Source organism: Eublepharis macularius, chromosome 8 (assembly GCF_028583425.1).
Source record: "Eublepharis macularius isolate TG4126 chromosome 8, MPM_Emac_v1.0, whole genome shotgun sequence".
Taxonomy (NCBI): domain Eukaryota; kingdom Metazoa; phylum Chordata; class Lepidosauria; order Squamata; family Eublepharidae; genus Eublepharis; species Eublepharis macularius.
Genome location: NC_072797.1, coordinates 122,034,163 through 122,057,696, shown reverse-complemented (window position 1 = coordinate 122,057,696; position 23,534 = coordinate 122,034,163). Strand labels below are relative to the sequence as shown.

Genomic DNA, 23,534 nt, shown 5'->3' with positions numbered 1-23,534 from the left:
CCCACCTGCAACACCCTGGGACATTTCATGGTGCCCTGTATCCATACTAAGAACAGTAAGTGCCCCCAGAAAACACATTTCACGGGGCTCTTAGAACCTGGGGTGCTGCTTCAGAAGGTTCTAAGGTGCCAGGGAGGGAGAGATGGGGCAAGGGGGAAAAAATTACTGCTGTAGTAAAGGAGACAAGCAAGCCAAGCGAAGGAGCTGGGAGCTGGGGGAGTGGAAGCATTTATTTATTTATTTATTTTTGATTTTTATTCTGCCCTCCCCACATTTCCAGCAAGCTCAGAGCAGGGCCGATTCCAGACGGCCCTCCCCATGCCGAAACGTCGCGTGTCGTCACGCGGAAAACGCAAAATATCGCGTTTTCTCGCGCGAGTTTTGCACGACGTCACGCGATGTCGCGCAAAACTCGCGCGAGAAAACGCGATATTTCACGTTTTCCGCGCAACGACGCGCAACGTTTCGGCATGGAGAGGGCCGTCTGGAATCGGCCCAGATTACAAAATACATAAAGGTTAATAACTGTTTTTTATATTTTATAGTTAACAATTCTAAAAATATCCAATTTACAGTTACTTTCCTATCACACTTCTGAGGATGTCATTGGGTTTCTGAATTTCAATATTCAGCTGGTAAAAAAGAGATATTTATTTTTTGGCGGGGGGTGGGGAGAGAATAGCTTTGTTTGGTGAGTATAATTCCAAATGGCCCATGACTTACCCACAATTGATTTTAATTTTTAAAACACACAAGGAATAAACTAGACAATCAGAGAATGGCAGGAGCAACACAAAAGAAGAGAAGGTTAAGCAAGATTTCTGAGCCGGGAAAAAAATCCCTCTGTCCTATTCCCCCCACATGCCTACAATGATGTATATTTGCAATAGATTTTTATTGTTGTGAGTAGTGTTAGGAATCAATTCTTATCCAGAAAACAGAGTATAAATAATAATAAATAAACCAGCACATAGATGCCAAGGGTGTAAATAACTTAGATTTCATTCAACAAGATTATTCTTTCACACACTCAACCTGTGATTGTAGGCCTCACCAAATTTCAGTTCCATGTTCAACTTTGTATTGCCTGCAGTTTATATCATATTTTCAGTGCCCTGGGCTAAAATCCGAGTGTGAGAACTGCCCTGCTGTTTCTTATGCACAACATGACACAAGTGGATGGTTATCAGAGACGCTGCACCTCTGCAAGATAGTGGCATGGTGTGCTCTCTCAGAAACAGAAAGGAAACTGGAAAGGGTCTTTAAGTAAGGTGCTACCTTGCATGTAGGATAAGACCCAAGTTTCACTCTCTCACCCTGCAGTTTCATATGGCATTTCTATAGGAAAAGGGGTAACAATGTGAGAAGTAAAGGCAAATACTACTGGCTGCACAGTTTCAAGTTTGGCCTTGAATTTTTTTCTCCCTGCAGTTTTCTGAAAAACTGCAAAAATCCCCCTAACCTTAATCTTGTTAAGGTTATGACCCAAGCCCAATTTAACAGTAAATCAGCTCTTGCAGGACTGCACTTGATCAAACCGTACACCTATAAAAATAAATCAAAATATTCTGCTGAACAATTATTAGGGTTACCATTTTAAGAAAACAATGAATGTTTTTCCTTGAAGCGTTTGCGAATACAAATGAAAAATACCTTTGGCCCTTGTGGTTAGCTACATATCTACACAGTAGAAATGTTTTAGTCTGAGTTTTTTTTATGGATACTTGGATTCAAGAAGGCACCAGTTACGGCAACTGCTCTTCCCTCTTCTGGGAAATAAACTCAGTAATGCTTGCAATGTGCCAAACGGTCTCAGATAGTCAGCCCAAATTAGCATATTTTGATAAAGTTAAATAATTCATATTGCTTCTATTGTCTGGTGTCCTTTTATTCTCCTGGCTGCTGTTGCTTCTTAATTACACTTTCCTTTGTCCTCAGCTTCACACCACCATTAAATCTGATTTGCTGTAGAGCCCCTCATGATCTTGTTACAAAAATCTTTGCTATCCGAAAAGGAAATGCAAATGAGAGCTGGCATGGAGCAGTAGTTAGAGCATCAGACTAGTCTGGGAGACCCAGGTTTAAAACCCCACTCTGCCATGGAAGCTTGCTGGGTGACCTTGGGCCCATCACATTTTCACAGCCTAACCTACCTTACAGGGTTGTTGGGAGGATAAAGTGGAGGACTGGAGGGCAATATAAACCACTTTGGGTCTCTGTTGGGGAGAAAGGCAAGGTATAAATCAAGTAAAATACATAAATTATAGGGCTGAGGTGCCAGTGTCAAAAAGTACTTTCCATCTCAGTAATTTTTATCACCTGTTGTGAGCGTATCTGTGTGGATTTCGAGGTTGTTCTTGTTGTGTTTGTTTCTTTCATTTTCCTCAGCTGACTTATACCTCACTTCGAGATATTGGCTAATGACAATCCACATGGTTTTTTTTGCCAGTGGTGCCACAATACGAAGCTTTTTTTCTTTTTCTTTTTAGAACATGTATCTTGCTGTTCTCCTTAGAAGACACCCAAAGTAGCTTATCACATTGCTCTCCCTTTCTGCACTTTATCCCCACAACAACAACTCTGTGAAGTAGGTTAGGCTCTGAAAATGTGATGGGCCCAAGGTCATCCTACAATGTATGACTCATCCAAGTTCACCTTGCAAGTTTCCACAGCACAGAGTAAATCTGAATATAGGTCTCCCAGATCGTAATATGACACTCTAACCACTAAATAGTAATAATTATATTAGAGTCGGCAACAAATACTCAATGTTTACACATGATATTTTCAGTGTTAGTGCTGACTTTAAAAAACTGTCATTCTTGCCTGACTGCTGACTTTGTATTTTTTGCTGATATTTTCTGGCGAGACTGGAAGCACAACACTCTCTTCTGCTGCAGAGAAAGTTGAACCGAAACCTAAACGAGATCAACATGAAAGCAGCTGTAAAAAATTCTATTGACAAGGTCCTCAGCGTGAAGGTTGGGACGCAATTGATAGTAGTGATGGGGGAAAAAAAAGATCTGGCGCGGCTTGTGGGGATATAGATATATTCAACCTTAAATCAATGACGCATGCAACTGAAAAACACACAAAAGCACCTAACAACTAGTTTTTCCACTAGACCTTAGCACACAGATTTTCCACCCTGATTTATATTGTTAAAACCATTTGTACCAAAGTGAACGTTTTCTCTAGGGATACCTAAACTGCTGCTGATGGGTGCCAGAGAGAATATGCATTGTGTGCCTGCAGTGGGAAAAGGGGGGACCAAGGAGTGACTGTTTGTGTGGAAGAAAACAGGCAGCAATTTTATGAAACAAGAGTTTGGCCTTTGTAGAATGGGAGATTAACAGTGCAATTATAAGCAAAGTTAAATGTACTCAGAAGGATGTTAACTGTGCTTTGTATCATACTGCATGAATGTTTGTGCCCAGCTTGACTGCTAGGTAGAGAACGTCTGTTCAGACATGACATGAAATGGATGTTTAAACATTCTGTGGCTAGGGTGACTGTCTAAAGATAGGCTACTGCAGTAACCACGGTTACTCAGGCTCCATCAGTCCAGAATCTTTTTCACCCAAAGGGTGATTAACATATGGAATTCACTACCTCAGGAGGTGGTGGTGGCAGCTTCAAGCATAGACAGCTTCAAGAGGGGATTGGATAAATATATGGAGCAGAGGTCCATCAGTGGCGATTAGCCACAAGGTATAGATGGAACTCTCTGTCTAGGGCAGTGATGCTCTGTATTCTTGGTGTTGGGGGGGGGCAATCAGTGGGAGGGCTTCTAGTGTCCCTTCCCCACTGGCAGACCTCCTGAGGACACCTGGTTTTTGGCCACTGTGTGACACAGAGTGTTGGACTGGATGGGCCATTGGTCTCTTATGTTCTTAATTTAAAAGCATTATCTAAGGTTGATTTACTAACCACAACTATTCTTCACATTGATTGTGTGTGATTTACAAATGCAGACATCCTGGGTTGATTCTGGTTTATTCCCCAGCAATGTCTTCTCAGGGTATATGTTGAAGCAATGAAATAACATTTCTCTAAGCAAATCAAGATTTGAGTGATTCTCTGTAAACTGATTCCTGGTTTCACAAACGAAATATAAAATAAACCATGGTTCGTCATGATGTCAGAATTGAGCCTATGATTGATAGGTTCATTGTTATAATTGAGCCTATGAGCAAGGATGATGTAGGTTAATGACATCTGTGTTGAGCCGTGGTGTGGGGTGAGGGGTTGGCAGCTAAACGATCAAAACTTCCTGAGTTTTCTTAAGTAGCCCCACTTTTTCTATTGCTCCACTCCTTTTATTCCTACCTACAGTAAAAACAGCCAGAAAACCTAGGAGGCTTCCATTTTCTGTCCTTCCCTCTACTCATACGCACATAAGCCAATCTCTACCTAGAAGTGGGAGTTTAGTATTTTGCATGTAATTAAGTGTGTGTGTTTTATTTCTGTGTTAATGTAGGCTTTTTAAAATATTTCTTACTGTGGGTTTAAATGCAGGTCTCTGAGGAAAGAAGGAGAGGAGCTGAATGGATGAATGGAGTTTGGTGTGATTGGATGGTAGCTGTACCCTAGGGGGAGAGGTAAACTGCAGTTTTTAGTCAGTGCTGAGGGAAAGGTTTCAGTCTTTGTGTGTCTCAGAGAAAGGATTCTGGTTAAATTAGGCAAACTGCGTGGAAGCCTAAGAGCCTAATTCTAATTCAGGAAAATTGTTTGTGCACCTGGGTCAGTCTGTGTATATATGAGAGAGATTAATGTATCTAAGTCAGGCAAGCTGTGTGGAAAAGTCTGAGCATATCTATATCTGTGTGGATGAGAACAGAATTTATTCTGTTAGTGAAGACTTGTGGGGAAAATTACTGCATGATTGAGTCTGTGAACATATCTTTAAGAAGATAAAATTATTTTTGAAACCACCAAGATTAAGAGCTATTCTGAAACCAGTACACTTATCAAAACTCTGTAACTGTCAAGCTTATGTACCTCACAACTACCCTCATGTACTACTGACCATTCTGTCAAACTACCATCTATAACAAGCCTTCCTATATTACCAGTTAAACCAAGGAGGCCCAAGGCGAAAGGCTTTGGTGGCAGTGAAAACCTTTTGAGGGAGTCAGGGAGACAGCAATATACAGGTCACAGAAACAAAAAAGGGAAGGTGTTCTTGAGGTAGAAGCCTGGGTAAAGGAGAGAACACCTGAAGCTCTGTTGGTGTGGAAAATAAAAATACTGTTGGTTGTGACCAGAGACCTCCTGAGGTATAAGTTTAAGGAAACGTAAGGAGGAGCTGAATTGTAGGTCTAAAGGCAAAGATTTAAAAAGAAAACAAACAAGCAAATCATTACAGGGAGCATCCATAAATAACAGCGTATTGGTTAAGACAGCCTATCACCAACATTCATCCTATGGTCACTTTTAAAAGATTCTGTAGAAAAAGGATATTTCACTTACTTGAGCAGTCTGCTATAGAGTTGGCACCAATCATTGTTGTGGTCCCATAAAATGGACAAGACAAGCAGTAGGACTTTCCTGGATCAGGCTGATAATAATCACTGGGACAGGGGTGGCAGGGCATTAAACCAGAGCGGGAGAATTGTCCTGCAGGACAAGGCACTACAAAGAGTAAAGCAGATGGATTAAATGCTATATTACGTTCTTCCTCCCTGACCACTATTTCAAATGAATCCTGTTAGAAAATGATAGAAACTCTTTTGATTGACAAGAACATTGGGCTAGCCAGGAGAAGAAAAGGATATTCACAATTCTGGTTTAATCAGGGTCAAAGCTGGTGTTTTGTGCTTGAGATGTTCATCAGGGTCCAGTGCTCCCAGATTCAGGCTTCTGCCAAATGCTCCACATCTGGGCCAAAACTCCCACTCAGTTCCACACAGGCTGCCTAGCTGTAAGTGATGTAAGGAAAATGCGACCTATTCCCTAAGTTGCTATTATGTAGAAAGGAAATAAAGAACCAATGACATAATGATATGCTATCATAACAGCATCGATTGCTGCGAATAGATAGGTCTTATTTGTTGCCCATGGAACATACTTCCAACTCGGGGATTCTCCAGTACAAGGAGAAGGTTGCCACAACTGGACTGCCAACTGCCCGGAGAAAAAGTGTCCTGCCCTTTTATGAAGATTTCATGGCATGGAGGTCAATAACATCTCCTGGTAAGCAACATCCCATTGAGCCTCTATTAAAGGGACGGGGCATTTTTTTCCTCTAGGCAATTGGCAACTTAGCCATGATGGAGGAAGGTTTTGAGGCCCTGCCACCTCAGCTGCTGAGCTGCAGCCAAATAGAGAGGCAGGGCAGCAGAGGAGAACTGAATGTCTCATGAGAGTGAAAGAGAAGTGGAAGACCCCGGACAGGATGCTCAACTTGTCAAGGGTCAGGACAGTGACCAATGATGGAGACGTCCAACTGCCAAGCAGAGCAGGAAGAGAGCTGGTAGGAGGAGTCAGGTGGTGGCAATTTGAATACTCCTCCCCTTTCGACCTGAGGCCACAGGAAAGAAGCCAAATGGCAGTTGGGGACGGAGGAGGAGGGGAGGGCATGGAAGCCTCTACCTCTTGACATCCGGCAACAGAAAAACGAAAACTTAATTTTACACAATTGTTCAAATAGATGTTTCACAAAGTTTATGTATGTATCTGTAAGGTACGAGTCCCGCTTAATCTAATTAAAGGCTTGATAAATGTGATAGAAAGACATGACACTCAAAAATATTTCAATTGTGTAGAGACTGGAAAGGGGCGGGGAGTCATACAGCACAGTAATTATCAACACGCCATTTCCCAGAATTTAGATGTCACAAACCTCCACATGCTGATATGTCCACAGCCCCCCTTTTGACAGTTGACATGTTTTCTGGGCAAGAGATACACTGCTTAGATCCAGTTGCAGGCTGATATTTGCCAAGAGGACATGATTCACAGATCTCAAGGCCATTTGGAGAATAGGTTCCCGGCTTGCATTGAGCTAATTATGTAAGAGCAACACATTACAATTAAGCAACATCCAGCTTCAAATATGTATCAGAGCCAACAGCCAATAACTCAATACGCCTAAAGCAGAATACTTCTGAAACAAATTGTTACTGGCTATTTATAAGCCCAGAGGATCTGCTGAGCATGAAAACTCACAAAATACAATTAGCACAGAGCATCTGCCACCAGTCCAAATGTGTTTATGCTTTCTGAGAGCTGAGCGTTTTGCTAAAATAACTTATTTGAATCATGTATGCTGCAAAATCAGAATAAAGCTCACAAAATGAGTGAACTGGTACAGTGTAGACATGGGTATAAATCCATTCTCAACCACAAAGTTCACTGGCAATGCAGTCCTAAGCAAAGTTATATCCTTCTATGTCCACTGAAATCAATGGGCTTAGAGCAGTATAACTCCACTTAGGATAACACTGTGGGTGACCTTGGGCCAGTCACTCTTTTTCCCTCTCAGCCTAACCTACCTCATAGGGTGGTTGTGAGGTTGAAATGGGTGGTGGAGAAACATATACACAGTTCTGGGCTTCTTGGAGCTGAGTTTCTTGGTGGAGTAAAAATATGATAGAATGAAGAAGCACATTTAGTGATTGGCAGTGAGCTATAATAGTTGTATTTGGTGGTGATTCAAACAGATGAAAACAATCACAGTTTAGATGAATAGATGAGGGAAACAGACAACTGTGGAGACTACGTAACATGTCAAGAAAACATGTATGTGCAAAAAGGTTGAATCTGCAACATTTTTTTAAAAATGCTGCAATTTTAATAAAACCATAACTGAAGTATTTTGTCCTGTGTGAACACATTTAGTATTTGGTGGTATACTTAAAGCTGTGTTAACCAGACTTGCCAGTCTGTGTTAACCAAGATTGCCAGTTAACCAAGTGAGGAGTCGTTGTCTGCTCCTCTACAACCTGAGAGCAAGTGGAGCTTGTAGCAAGTCCCAGTGAGCCCCTGACCAGAACACGCTGCCCCCCTCACCCCCCACACTAGGCCCGTGTACTGTCAGGTCTGCTGCCCACAGTCCTTCCATATTGTTTTTGCTTTCTGTACTTTTCCAGTAATATTTCCTGGGTGTGTGTTAGCAGAAGCAGCTTGGTTCCTGAGACAGCCTTATCTGAGATGGCTCACCACAGCGGCCTTGGGACAGCTCCTTTCACTTTCCCACCTTCTGTACCAGCTGGGTAGACACCGAGGGTGGGGGATGGTTTAGAGGGTTTGATATACTGTAGCAAGCCCCTAATATGTCATTCTCAACAAGAGACCTATGTACAGCCAGAAGCTTGCCTTAGCCTTTGGATAATCTATGGACACTTGTATTTTCTGACTATATAAGCTCTCAATAAAGAACCTTTGACTCAAGAGACCTTGGATTTCTTGCTGCAAGGGGTGGGAGATGAAATCAGAGTATCCTGCTTTCCATAGACTGACATGTACTGGTTACAGTGAATGCAAGTGCATCATGCATGAATGCACATTCATTTGTAAAAAAGAGCTAATGCTCATTCACTTTGCAAATGAAACCTGGGACAAGCACCTGGATAAATGTGAAGTTTGATTCACAGGTTCACTAACTGAGCATGCGTTGAATGTAACGTTAGAATTAGTCTATGTGTGTATAAAGAAAAATCATGTGCATATTGTACAGTTTGTATGTGCGTTCACTATAACTTGAGAATGGGGCAACTGTAGAAAAGCTGTGTGGTGGGATGGTGATTTAAAAGGTTAGGAGGTACACCATTCTGGCCCTTTAAATCCCAGCCTACTACACAGTTGACTTGATTGGTGGTATAGAAGGTATGTTCTGGTCCTCCACAGCTGCATAGAAGGCAGGGATTGAAAGGAACAGGACACACTCTGGCCATTTAAATCAGTGCCAGCCACACAGTGGATTGGTGGCATGGGAGCAGACAGCAAGGGATTCTGGTAACAGGAGGATCCTGGCAATGGGCAGTGCCCATGAGATGGTGGCACCCACAGTTGGGACTCAGAACCTGCTCTGCCACTGCAACAGGGCTGGCATGCCAGTTAACTGAGGGCAAAGCTACAAGTGAAAATGACACTTGAATGGCAAGTGTATTTCTCCCTGTTCACTTGCCCTCCACTCAATCCACTTGCCGTTCAAGTGTCATTCGTCACTTGTAGCTTGGCCCTGTGTGTGCTGGTTAACCAAGTGCTGGATAACACAGCTTTTACTGTATTTCTATACCAACAAGTGCTGGCAAGTCAGTATACTGGCACTCTCATTACACTTTACAAGGCAGTCTAGTATTCTTTACCACATTATGATGCTCCTGCCATTTTGTATTTCCTTTGGGAAATTAGATTCCCTGGAGATTCAGTGGTCCACTACAGCCAAATATCTTGAAGAATGTTTGCTGATACGTATTTCATGAATCTCTCGATGAGATGCTGTCATTTTATAACCAAACTGAGTTGTTACTTTAATAACATAACAGAATCATAGCAAATAATGAGCTACTAATATGGTGGGCTGAACGACGGTGTTTTTCTCTCTTCCATTATGGACCATTATTATACATTTCTAAAGTAACAACAAAAAATACAGTTTTTGAATGACAGAACATAAATATTTAAAATAGATAGATAATGTATCCCTAGCTAGGAGATCTATTTATTTTAAATATTTATGTTCTCTCTCTCCAAGCATTTGAAGCAGCATTCAAGCAAGATTATTTGTATTTGGACATTTAAAACACTTCTAAATGCTGATCTTTTTGTTTATTTTTACAAAAATATTTAGAAGAACTTTAAGTGTCCAATTTTTTTTTAAAATGCTAACATTAACCAACAGATAAAAAATTAGGCAATTGCTAACTTCTCACCTTTACATTCTGATACACTCCTGGAGTGCAGAAATTCAGTGTAGCTACCAGATGGGCAGTTTTTACATTCTTGCTGCCCTTCCTCATCCTGGTAAGAACCAATCCAGCAACTTTCACATGTGTGATGTTCCAAAGAGTAATAAGTACCCAAAGGGCAATTAACTGTGATTTAACCAAAAAGAATATGAAATACATAATTAGCCATAGAATTAACTGTTTACCAAGGCCTAGTTCTCACAAATAAAATATGATAAGGTTAAAAAAAAATCCCTGCTTGGTCTGTACCATTGTAGGTTCACATAACAGAATGTTCTTCTATAGATAAAATAGAAAACTAGAATGTCTACCAGAAGGGTTTGGGCTTCTCCCTGAAAAACTACTTTTCTTCATACAGGAAATTTCCTCATCAGAGGATGCTGACAGCATCTTACAATCAATTAAAGAAAGAGATGGGGAAACTGACTTTGCATACACCACAAATAGCATCTAACAACAACAACAACATTTGATTTATATATCACCCTTCAGGACAACTTAATGCCCACTCAGAGCAATTTACAAAGTATGTTATTATTATCCCCACAACAATAATCACCCTGGGAAGTGGGTGGGGCTGAGAGAGCTCCTAGAAGCTGTGACTGACCCAAGGTCACCCAGCTGGTTTTAACTGGAGGAGTGGAGAATCAAACCTGGCTCTCCAGATTAGAATCCTGCTGCTCTTAACCACTACATCAAACTGGGTCTCACACTCTAGTATTTTGAAGGGGGAGATTTAGGTTGTGGGGTGAGCAGGATATCCTGTTCATTCATCTGACAGCTTGTAAGATAAAGATTGGTAAAGAAGTTTGTATGAAATAAATGAAAGAGTTAATTATCTTGTGGTTGTATTACTGAGCTTAAAATGAAAGGGAGTTTCAGGACCCACTAAGACGCTCACCGGGTGGCCTTGGGCCAATCATACTATCAGCCTCACTGACATCTCCGAGTTATCATAAGGATGAAAAGGGACGTGGAATCATGTATGGCTCCCTGAAATCCTTTGTGGAGGGGTTGGATAAAAATGCAATAAACAAAAAATAAATGACGCCTCTCTTTTTCTTCATTCAAGTACAACTGAAGATCAAACCAAATGATACCACATCCCCAAGTATGCTCACAGATGCAGTGTTATATTAGAATTTGCTTTTTAACTTTTCAAAATGCTGCAGCGGCCTGATCTTGTTGGGGTCTACAGCATGGGGGGGGGATTAGGGATGCTCCTGTCTCCCCCCCCCTCATGCTAGTGGCAGTTTTAAGCTTTTGAAAACAGTGCAGAGATCACAGAAGCCTCTCATCCGCCTGCACCTACTGTCCCCAGCAGGATCAGGCCCTTGAAAAGTTAAAAAAAAACCAAATTCTAAAATGGCATCAGGTCCTTGTGGAGGACTCTGGGAAGCAGCATTGTCTTGCTTGGCCCTGAGACTGCTTCCGTATGGGCATTGCTCTCCACATGGGAATATGTGGGGAGCAATAACAGTAAATGGGAGCAGATTTCAATGAACTTAGAAGGGAGAGAGGATCAACTCTGCTTATGACTGCGTGTAAAAATCCTCAATAGGGGCTTGACAACTGAATTATGCTTACCGCACATTCGGCCTCTTAAGACAGAGCCTGGCCTGCAAAACAGGAAGGCCTTTTCAGCTTCCAAAGAGTTGGTTTCAGCTACAAGCAGTTCAGAAGAAAACTGAAAAGAATACATTGGATCCTTATTGAGAGTCCTTTTCAGCCTGTTTGTAATAGTCTCTAGCGTTTTTAGAAGGCGTTGCTGGTTCTCCAGTTCCAGTGTATCATTTCGTTCATCAGGCAATGGTACACTAGCTAGGATTAGGAAAAAACAAACAAACCACACACATATACACAAAGGCATTACAGGGTTTGGACCATTATATTCTATTAGGGCAGACAGGGAAAAGGTCAAAAGTACTCTGCATCTGAATCAGCGGCCATTTCTCCTGCAAGAGGAAGTGCCGCGTCAAGAACCATTAAAAAATCGACACCATTTTATATTGGGTTTTACAAGGTTTTACTGAGCAGAGACATGTTAAGATGCCATAGACTGGGTGGTCTAACCCGATCTGGAAACTGGAGAACTAGTGAAATAGGGGCAAGATCAGAAATAACAACTGCATCTGCATTGCATGCTTTAATCCGAAGCATCAACACAGCTGAAACGAGGAGATAATCGAGGCGAAAACAGTTATGATTCAAGGAAGAAATAAAGATACAGTCTTTGTCCTTTGGGTGTAATATGCACGAGGGGTCAATCAGACCTAATGCAGCCATATAGGCTTTGAGAGTGGATCTCACCAGTGAATATTCTTTGATTTAAAGCTATATTTATTATTTCATTAAAATCCACACACACCCCATTGCAGGAGCCCCATGGCACAGAGTGGAAAGTGGCAGTACTGCAGCCCAAGCTCTGCTCATGACCTGAGTTCGATCCCGGTGGAAGCTGGGCTCAGGTAGCCAGCTCAAGGTTGACTCAGCCTTCCATCCTTCTGAGGTTGGTAAAATGAGTACCCAGTTTCCTGGGAGTAAAGTGTAGATGACTGGGGAAGGCAATGGCAAACCACCCCATAACAAAAAGTCTGCCAAGAAAAGTCATCATGCGACGTCACCTCATGGGTCAGTAATGACTTGGCACTTGCCCAGGGGACTACCTACCTTTTATACCCCCCATTAACAAATAATCCTATCTAAGATTTACCGAGTCACTAAAACACTGATGAAACATCTGGAGAATCTACATTTGGGTCATATACATTAATCTAACCATAAAGTTTTTTACTACCAGAACAACAAAGCAACCATTTGGGTCTCTTATTACTTCTCGAACCTGAAAAGAGACATGTTTATGTATTAATATAACCACAACTTTAGATTGAGTAGACATACCTGTAACATATACCTCTCCAACCCAGTCTCTCGCCTTTTTATCAGTTGCCATTATATGAGTTTTATATTAGGTTGTTTCTTATAGCATTTTCTAAGGTAATTAAATGCATACTTGAAAATAAGGAGAAAAGATTTCCTTACCTGTAATATTAAAAATTAATTTTATTTTGTGGTCTGACATGGGTATGCTTATTTTTTTGTGCCTTTTGACCCGGGAGTGTGCGACCTCCACAGAATCAGAGGATGGTTTGGGTAGTTCTTCTTCAGGCACAGTTTCAAGGAAATCATCGTAAGAATAATCCAGCCGATTTGCAGCTCCCCAGCCACCAGCGCCTGACAGTCAATTAAAAAAAAGAAAGAAAACCCACTGCAAATAAAATAAGCAAAAACTTCCAAGACTGCCAACAAATGCGTTAAGTATTGAAAGGAAAAGGTCTTGCCATGTGTGTAAGCAGTCAGCCCAGCCTCCGCCAGTTGTACAGCAGTTTTCATATAGCTGCATGTGATATTAAAAGTGGACAAGCCTCTGGGGTTTAAAATGGCTACTGTATGGCCACCAGGGAGCCTCTGACGTTGCTACATCCCGCCCGGGAGAACCAGGCATGCAAGGAATGCGGCCCTGGAATGCGGAGTGATTGCGGCTTGATTGGATTTACTGCCATCTCCAGCCCCACCGGTGCCCAAAGCAACAAAGGACTCGCAGTGTCAACCCCACTTAGCACATTCCTCTCCCTCCTTCCATGATGAGATCTCCTGTCCATGATTGAGGAGCTAACCAAATGACATTCATAAGTATAATTGGTGTGTATGTGCAGGAAGTTCTTGTGTTCAATAAAAGTTATTGTTTTATACTCGCTTGTTCTATTGTGGGAAGGGACCTGGTATACAAAGGTGATAGATTCCAGTTACCGCCTCTCGTATAGCCGTCTTCCTTGCTAGCTAATTCCCCCATAAATCATATTTTTGCAAGGAGACCATTTCCGGTAACATGTGTACAGACAGACCTAAACTCCTATTTCTCTGGATTACATTTATGCAAAAGGTATGCAAAGTCAAAAGCCCAATCAAATAAAATAGCACAAAGTTAAGCAAACAAAGCTCCAATACTTAAAAAAGAGGAAAACAAAAGCAGAGGTGGCTACTTGGAATGGTGAAATGGTGGGTAGGGTGCTTAATTCTGTCACTGCCCTCCACTCCAATCCGTGCCCCAAAGCAAAGTCACCCCCCCACACACCTGAGTTGAGCTGGATCCAGCCTAAGTTTTCCACCAATGGAAGGGGAGGTGCAATTCCTGCCAGTCCCTGCTACCTGCTGCAGACCCCTGATTGGCCTCTCACACCCTTTTCTGAGGGGCCCATGATGATAGCAGCATATCAGAGATATCCGTGGGCTGCAATGGGAAGGGGCAAGGCAGAAAACTTCTGTTCGGCAGATGTGGAAGTGCCTTCTGTCATGACCAGCCTTTGGACAGGCCAGAGGCTCTGACCTGGAGGGCTCAGAGGGAACCAGGGGCACCAGCAGGATCAGGGAGGGCCTGATGCTGCACAGGCAGGGCCAGATCGAGGGAGGGCAGAGGGGGTAGTCTGCCCCCGGTGCCACCAGGAAGGGGGTGCCGGGAGCAGCTGCCAGCTGCTGGGAGTGTGTGGGCGGCACGCAGTGCACTGGTGGAGGCAGCGTGTGGGGCAGGGAAGCCACCCATGCCTTTCGCCTCCCTCCCTCCCCAGCCCCACACGCTGCCTCCACCAGCGCACCGTGCAGGTGGCACGCTCCGCCCTGCTTGGTGATGTCACAGAAGTGATGTCATCACGCAGCTCCGGGAGCGCGAGCGTGCCCTGGGCGCCAGCAACTCTAGATCTGGCCCTGTGCACAGGCACTGACTGATTATACTCCAGCTGCGCCAGAGACTGCCGCCCAGAGTCTGCAAGCAAGTCATTGCCGCCTGCCCCAGAGACCACTTCAAGGCACCTGCCGGACTGGACACGAACCTGGGCTCATAGTTCTTCAGAACCCTCTACGAAACTGCAGGAATGGCGACAGCGAAAGGCCCAGGGAGAGAGAGCACAAAGGAGACAAAGTGCAAGGCTGCCAGTGTGCCCCTTCTCTGCAGCCTCAGAACAAAGCACTGACTGTGATGCTTTCTCACAGGATCCTGGCCAGAGCACACCGCAGCCTCCTAAGCTCCAATACCTGCCAGAAAACGCAGCTGAGCCTGACTAGCTTTCAGCCTATTTAGGCTGAGACTTGAGAGAACTGTGTTGCTGGATCAACTCGTCCACTAGGCACAAGCCCTGCTGCCAAGACTTGCCAGCTCCGCCAGTGAGCCTGCTCCTGAGAAACCTTAACCAGGCGAGCCTACAGAGCACAGAACACCTCCTGTTAGTGGAAAATTCAAGTCTGGATCCAGCCCATGTATTTGCATAGATTGGCAAAAGAAACCAATGAATGGTCTGGCTCAGCTTCATACAGTCACGTGTTCAGGATTGTTGCAGGGACAACGTATAAGATCCCTTGTTGTGTTATGATGCTTATGACATTTTGGAACTGATGAGCAACAAAATTATTAACTTACCAATAGCAAAGCCATTTTCATAGTCATAATTATATTCCAAGCAATGTTTCTTTGGCAAATCCTCCAGTCTGCAGTCAATGTCCTCAACATCATTGCAAAATGTTGGAACCTATAAGCAAAAAGTAAAGTAGCAGAGCAACAAATGCTTTATGTCACAGAACTGGTGCATTAGCCTCCTAACTTCTTTAGAAAGATACAATACAAACCTTAAATTTCCCTAACTTTAATTATTCTATTTAATTTCCTACTTCAAATCAGAAATAAATCCAGTCCGTTACCCAGCAGCCTTCATAACATGAAGAGCAGTAAACAGACTTGCTTTAAATAAATCTCTACCTGAACTATATATACTAGGAACGGGCATGCAGAAAGTTTCCATTTCAGCTTTGGTTCTGGAGTTACGGAAAAATCATGTCTCACTACCATTTTTTTCTGGCTGGGGCAGAGTCAGCTCGAAATTGATCTGTCTTTTTCCATTTCATGAGTTTCAGTCCCGTTGCGTGCATGTTGGCCATGCATGAGCAAATACACACTCTTCTTTTCAAGGGGGTGAGACTATGGGGCAGCTGGTTTTGCATGCAATGGCACCAAATCACATGGAAAACACCTTCTAAACCACTGACCCACCTAGTTTGAGAGCACACAACAATGGGGTTCTGTGTTTCTGGTCCTCAAAGAATGAGGAAGATGCTTGTCAAGGCAAGTTTTGGACAATTGCGCACTCAAGCACGCACTGTTCCTCTCACATCATTCAAAACCCCATTGATCCAGTGAGTTTCTCCTCAATCAGCAGCAGAAGGCCACTAGGTGGGCATAAACCAGCTCCACATGCCTGGGACCTCCTCAGTGCAGTTCTCCTTTAATAATTGGTTTTTATTTTTCAATGTTCACCCTGATCTGGATAACATAAGCCTTTGCAGCAGCCGGGGGCTCAGAGGCTGCTCCCTCCTCAAACCCAAATGTGCATCCCTATGTGGATGTTGCTGGGCTGACCTTTCCTTGCATTGTGCGTAAAAGCACACCAAAAGGGAAGGCGATGGTGAGGGCTACACTGGTGCGATGGCACCATGCCGTCTGCTGCTCCCCTTCCTGGTACAAAGCAAACCTGTGATCCCCAAGAGCCAGTCAATGTAAATGCCATCGTCCAAGAAGTGTTGGAAAAATGCACTCATGTGCACCACACATCTCTTTCCCAGCAACGGAGTTAACGCTAACGGCTCAGTCTCTGCCTTTGGAGTCAACTGGTTGAATGTGCAGACCAACTTGCTGTTAAAAAAACCCAGATGCAGCCAGACAGGCCCTGATGGCCAGGACTATCTGTGCAGCCTCTGTGTTGTAAGTGCTGAAATGAAATACACAAACTTTTTGGTGGGGGGGGAGTCATTACAGCATAATTTCCCAGATTTGATTCAGTGTTACAGAAGCCACCTTAACAAGCTGAACCAGTAAGTTCTGTGTGTATTTTCGGCACTTTTTTGTTATGCACACCCCTAATATAAACTCCTAAAAAATTTAAACAAATGTCTGTATTTGAGCTATCAAAGAGAAACGGTACGTCTGCAGATTAAAGAATCTTTTTCAACAGGGCCTTTTAACATTTTGGAGAAAAGCGGCTCACTTTTAATAAATGATGATTTAAAAAACAAAGTATTACTAACCCACCATTTTACCAAGTGCACTCTGAAATGCGTCCGCAAAATTTTTAAGAAGGTTGCTGTCATCACATCGTGTTGCTTTGTATAGCATCTCAAAGGATTTGAAACCATGGTTTGCCAAACGATTCACTGAAAAATGTTGGGGAAAGATTACAACGGAACTGCTGTAGAAGAGCGTGTTAGTTTGGTTTAGACCAATCTATGTTACATTAGTACATTCATTATACCAATTTATGTTATATTAGTACATTCATAATTTATATTAAAAATGTGATAACCCTTGAGTGCCATTTGTGTGTGCGTGTGCACAGACATATATCATTTTTATTAATTTTCCATAAAGATTACACAGATAATTAAACATTAACTAAACAGGAATATGAGACATTAGTTAACAAACACTACACCAAGGAATGAAGAGAGACTCAAACTATGAATAAGTTATGACAACATGATAATTAGTGTCACTCTACACAAGACATCTTATATGGGGACGCTCAAGTGTAGGGAGATACAATGGTAGCTGGGAAGCTGGGAAGCATAGTTTCACCTCTCTACACAAGGATATTTTAAAAAGACAGGCAACTGTACATCAGTCCTCATGTGGTTACTAGGGATGAGCAGCAGGGAAAAGATTCGGTTTTCCTGCTTCGGATTTACCCCAAGCGGGAAAACGATCTGGAATAACCCAAAACCCGAAGCGGAAATGCCGAATCTTTACAAATCGGGCACGGTTCGTTTCCCCCCCGAACCAGGAACCCGAAGCACACACCCCTAGTGGTTACCCCATATTTTGAGTCATTTGTATCTAGCTGTGAGCCTTTCTGATGCAGTTATTGTCTCAGTCACTACCAATCTATGCAAAAAAGGTTGGTAAGGCCTGGAGAAGACTGTGTGGCCTATATGGCTCACTTTTACATAATACAGCTTATGCATAGGACACCTATTATAGGAATTCAGTTAAAATGGGTGTATATATAACACTACAAAACCCTAAATAATACCATCTAATTGGCATTTCTTCCCCCCCCCCCCGAATTTCTGATTATGCAAGTGTTTGGGTGGCTGCAATTAAAATGCTCTCTGATTTACATTTTTGACTCCAGGAGAACCAAAGCTATTACTATAAATATAATGCCCAGTTTTTGGATTGCCTGTGTTGCTGAGCAGACAAAGAACATACTCAGTACTTGGAAAACCACATAATTAATACATCTTACAAGAACAGTCAGGCCATTCAGTAGAATAAGGTGGATTCCAGAGGCCGTCTGCATAGGCACAATAATAGTTTTCCTCGGACCCTGCAGAGAAGTCATATCCGTCCATGCAATGTAACGTGCAGTTAACACCTCTCTCATCTTCTCTGCATATAAAATCACCATTCACTGGAGTAAAGGGAACTTCACAAGGAGAACCTGAGAAAGGGAAATAAAATATTGGAGTAAGATCGAGATGGAGCTTCAAAATAAGTAAGGCAGAGATGTAATAAAATATTAGGCTTCCAAAAATATTGCTTTCTTCCTGCATAGACGGTAACAGCCAACTCTCTGCTACCCTTCAATACAAATCATTTTAAATACAAGCAAGACAAAAACAAACCTCTGATGACTATGTGGATCTCACATGTTCTGTTATTGCCTGATGAATCTGTGGCAGTATACTGGACCACTGTCTCTCCTTTGGGAAAGAGGTCTCCAGGCGAGTGACTTTTAGTTACCATTAAGACCACTCCTAGAAAACAAACAAAACAAACAAAAGTAGTGAGGCAAATGGCATTTCTATTCTTTTGTTCTGGCGTAAGGAGGTGTAATGTTTAAAGATGGCCCCAGGGGTTTTCAAAACTGAGGCTTTTGTTATGGCTAGGTGGGCTTTTCATGAGAGGGTTTCACTAAATGTCCCCCCAAGATTGCCATCTATTGACCATGGCCGTTTTTCAGATGTCTTACTGGCCGCACAAAATCTTGCAAAACTCCTGGAATGACAGCATCTTCCTGGCGCGATTTCCCGTCGTGACTCTGGTTTGTGCCGCAAACTGCTCCACAAACCAGAGTCATACTCTTTCATTCAATTCCCAAAGACGTCTGTGGCTATTCAACTATTTTCTAGAATAAGCTCTCTATGCGCTCCAGTTTTGACAGGATATATTCAATCCTTTTATTGCTTTTTTGTTCACAAGAACAACAAGTGGTAGATGAAGTGACTTGGAGGCAATTTACATATGAAGGCAGGAGATGAGGTTGATGAATGCAAAGGACGCTGACGTTTCAACAGCAAGCTGGGGTTGGCACCGAGGGCAAAGACGGAGTGGAGGCGGGACTGGTAGTAGGAGGAGTCTCCACCCCGCGCTGACCTGGCCGCATGGTCAGCGCCATTTTCGCCAGGGCATCTGCCAGAGCAGCTGGTCACCCTCCCACCCTCCGCGGAGACAAGACTATGGGGGGGGGGAGCACTGTCACAACTTTATGGGTTGGCGGTTTTTGAGGCATTGGACCGGATCCCATTAGGGTGGGTGGGCCTTCGGGTCTGCCCACCCCGACGGATCTGGAAGAGAAGGTCGCCAGACAGGGACGGCGACGGAACAACGGGTGCCGAGGTGCCAGCGGGAGGCTGGCGGGTGATGCATCGGTCGGCAGCCAGGCCTACGATGCCAGCGGGGATCCGTGCCCAGATGCCAGGCCAATGCTCCATTCAGCTGTAATCAATAAAGTTGTGGCCATTTCTAACCCAAGCAAGTGTCTGGTGTGGTCATTAGCTGGAACGTAGTCTGACTTAGCACATAGGTGACAAACAGCAAGGTGTTTTAAGTAGTGCCTCCCGTACTCCCTGTTCGATGAACCTTTCCTGCTCACTCACATTTAGGAATCAATCTAATCAGGTCTACACAGAAGTAAGTCCCAATTTATTCAGTGGTGCTTACTTCCAGGAAAGTGCTCTTAGGATTGTACAGTTAATCTTCTGGAAGCTGTTAAAAATTATTCTGTCCCAGAGGCTTTTGATGATTTGTTCAATCTATTCTAAATGTGTGTGTGTGTGGGGGGGGGGAGGTGACACATATTTTACAGTTTTAATTACTACTGTTTTACTAGTTCTATTTTTATGTCAGTTGCTACTTTACAATGTTATTTGATTTTTACTATTTTAAATTATTTTTTTAAATTGTAACTTATATTTATTTTTTATCTTTTTAAAAGACATTGTCAGTGTTGTTTTAATAACAAATGCCCTGCTATTTAATTGTAATATCCTCATGTTTCTATTCTAATTCATACTTTAAAGGGCAAGAATTACAGGCTAAAGGTCTGCATTTATTCCACATCAATTCCTATGTAGTAAAATCATATCCTAGCTTACTTAATGTTTATAATATGACAGTTTTTTCTAGGAAATGTATACTAGTTAATCAAAGCATAATCAAAACTACCCCAGGAGTCTAAATATTAATTATCTCTTGGGACTTTTCCCCTCTTTTTGTTGATTTCCAGTCAAAGTAACTCACCTGAATTATCAGAAAACTGTGGCTCATCCCACGTTACTCTGTAATTCTTCTCAGCTACCTGAACTGGAGGTGGAGATCTGCATTTATCAATTACTGGGGGTTCTAGGTCTAAATAATTTGAAGAAACAATAGGAAATTTCATTACAAGGCAGCATATTTAAACAAGCAAGTAAAGTCAAATTTAGGGATGACATGAAAATTTTAAGATAAAACCCCTTGTGGACTTGAGAATTGTGAAAAGAAGAAATGCAAACTATTTCACGCCCATAAAGGCATAATGGATACTTTAACATCATATTTAAGAATCTAATAAAAACAAAATTAAAAGAGCCAGCACTACAATTTATGATAGCACTGCACTAAAAAACAATCCCACAACAGTGGGTTTGTTTCTCTCAGGGACTCACCAAAGTACAAACCTGAGAATCTTTTGAAGTATTGCTAACCCCTTTTTAAAAAAAATTATACTGTCTTTTGGTCATCAAAATTGAGGTGATAAAGGCTTTGTTTGGAACAGCTATAACTTCTCTGTAGCAATAACTTAGCTCACCAATAACTTTGACGCTGAAAGTACAGCTTGCCTGGTTTCCAGATTTGTCTGTTGCTGTATATGTGATGCCAACTTCTCCGATTGGGAAAAGGTAAGGTGGTGTAAATGCTGGAGTAACCTGAACTGAGACCTGAAACAAAAACAAACTTTTCAGATACATGAAGGGCACTAAATTCAGGAGCAAGTCTGACACTACATGACAGGATCACGTTGTCAAAATCCCTTTGGATAGCTAAAAGAAATATCTAAGGACCTGGAAGCCAGCCAACACCTCACAAATAGGGCTGTGCATGGGTGGGGAGATTCGGTATTCCTGCTTCGGGATACACCTAAACCCGAAGCGGCAAGCCACTTCGGATTCGGGTTTTGGGAATCGCTTTGGTGTGCTCCGTGAAGATTCGGAGTATACTGAAGTGAGGGGGGGAACTGCCCACCACCACCTCCCACCCTCCCTGGGGCAACCCCTCCACCCCCACCCAACCCTGGGGAGACCCCACCAACCCCCACCCACTTAACTGGCGGTGGGAGCGTTATCAGCTGGGCGGCGGGCCATTTGAGGGGCAGGAAGGGCCGGAGGAGGAGGCTCCGGCCTTCCCCACCACCCCGCAGGCTTGGGCAGCGGCATGGCAACGGAAGAGGAGCCAGTCCTGAGCCACCGCAAGGTAGGTGGGGGGGAGGTGGGGGGTTGATGTTTAAAAGGCCCTGCTGCTGCTTGCAAGCAGCGGTGGACCCTTTAAACAAGCCCCAAAGCTTACTGAAGTGACCCGAATCACTTCGGTAAGCTTAGCTTCGGCATCCCCGAAGCGGGGCCAGCATGCTGGCCCCACTTCGGGAATGCCGAGGCTTGCCGAATCAGGTCCACTTCAGGTAACTTTACCTGAAGCAAAACCCGAATAGCACAGCCCTACTCACAAATATTCAGACTATTTGGCTGAATTAATATGCACTATTTTAATGAAGAAAGAGGTCTGGCCCAATGGAAAGGCAAGGTATAAATGTGAAGGCGTGTAGTTACATGTGAAAATGAATGCATCTTTCTTCCATTCATTTACATTTTAGATACTTAACCCTTCAAGGTGTTATTGATATATTTACCTGTCTGAGAATTCCAGGATTTTTCTTCACTTAAAAGCTAAGTTTAATTTTGACTTCTTTTCTTTTCAATAGAAGTCACAACTTTTATTCCTCCGTAAACTCTGGACTTTTACATTTACTGAACTAGATACTTAGTTATACAGCTTCTTTTAGTCACCGTTCTCATAAGATAATTTGCACATGGAGCAAGTCCACTGCTCTGCCCCATATGCATGGAAGCTAGCTGTGCATGGGAAAAAATGATGCTGCACACTGAAGAGCTACTTCCTTGAGCAGAAAGCCTTTTTCAACAAAAGAAAAGTATTCTCAAGTTCTTCCATCTGTTCATTACTCTGCCAATGCACAACTTAATTAAGATTATTCGTAGGAGCAGCTAAATGCATGAGTTTGGTAAGATCAATTAAAACAACATCAACAACAATGTTTTGTATTTATGTTATGTATTTAATTATTTTTAAAACTTGCATCTCATGCTCTCCACAAAAAACTTTCCAAAGTAGCTTACAAAATCTCCATCAAAAATATCCCACCATAAACCTAACAGGAAGGCTGTGCAAATATGATCGACATTCATATCAACCCTGTTCTCAGTGCTTGTTTAGGGTCAACAACACCTCATATGATTGCCAACACCAATCTGCTTGCAATTCAAAAGAAACGGCACAAAACTGAGCAGTTTTGCAATTGTCAAGGTTCTCAACCTCTAGGTACGGCCTACAGTTCTCCCAGAATTATAACTGCTCTCCAGACTATAGAGATCAGTTCCCCTGGAGAAAACAGCAGCTTCAGAGGGCAGACTCTATGGTATACCTTATATTTTATTTAGGTGAAATCCTTCCTTAAATTCCCCCTCCACAGGAACCACCTCCAAAACTCCAGGAATTTCCCAGACTGGAGCTTAAAATGTGTAATAGTGGCATTCAGCATGGTGGCTGGCCAGGTAGTTCTACCCGATCCACAATAACAGTTTCCAGGCTTGCTTCCATTATAAATGCTTTGGGGGTACCATGCCCCATGTAAAATTAACTATAAGCCGAACTAGATGCAATGCCTGACACATGGACGATGTATCAGTTTCCTGCAAGTTTCCACAGGAAGTGAGAGAAAGAATCTCTGCCAGGGAGAAGAGGGAGAGAATCCCTCTTCTCCCTGGCAGAGGTTCTTAGGCATCTCAACTCGGCTCCTTCTCGCCAATGCTGGTGGGCTCAGCTTCCACTAATTGCCAAGTGCATTTAGGGGAGCAAAGGGAATGCGCTGAAAGCAGTGAGAGGAAGCTGAGTGGGCTGACGGCAGTCAGAAGGAGCTAAGCTGAGTGCGCTGGCAGTGGCAAGAGGCAGAGGCAGTGGCAGAGGCA

The 23,534-nt window shown here is 43.0% G+C and overlaps 1 protein-coding gene across 1 annotated transcript in view; it reads right to left on the bottom strand.

Annotated features, from left to right (window-relative positions):
* The window catches only part of SVEP1 (sushi, von Willebrand factor type A, EGF and pentraxin domain containing 1), a 313,507-nt gene that overhangs the window by 253,511 nt on the left and 36,462 nt on the right, over positions 1-23,534 (bottom strand). The window contains exons 8-19 of the mRNA XM_054986548.1: positions 21,086-21,215; positions 20,536-20,643; positions 18,639-18,770; positions 18,260-18,454; positions 17,047-17,168; positions 15,385-15,493; positions 12,957-13,148; positions 11,502-11,735; positions 9,879-10,040; positions 6,845-7,006; positions 5,473-5,634; positions 2,827-2,918 (exon numbers count right to left, since the gene is read on the bottom strand). Coding sequence (XP_054842523.1) covers positions 2,827-2,918; positions 5,473-5,634; positions 6,845-7,006; positions 9,879-10,040; positions 11,502-11,735; positions 12,957-13,148; positions 15,385-15,493; positions 17,047-17,168; positions 18,260-18,454; positions 18,639-18,770; positions 20,536-20,643; positions 21,086-21,215 — 1,800 coding nt within the window. The remainder of the gene's footprint in view (positions 1-2,826; positions 2,919-5,472; positions 5,635-6,844; positions 7,007-9,878; positions 10,041-11,501; positions 11,736-12,956; positions 13,149-15,384; positions 15,494-17,046; positions 17,169-18,259; positions 18,455-18,638; positions 18,771-20,535; positions 20,644-21,085; positions 21,216-23,534) is intronic.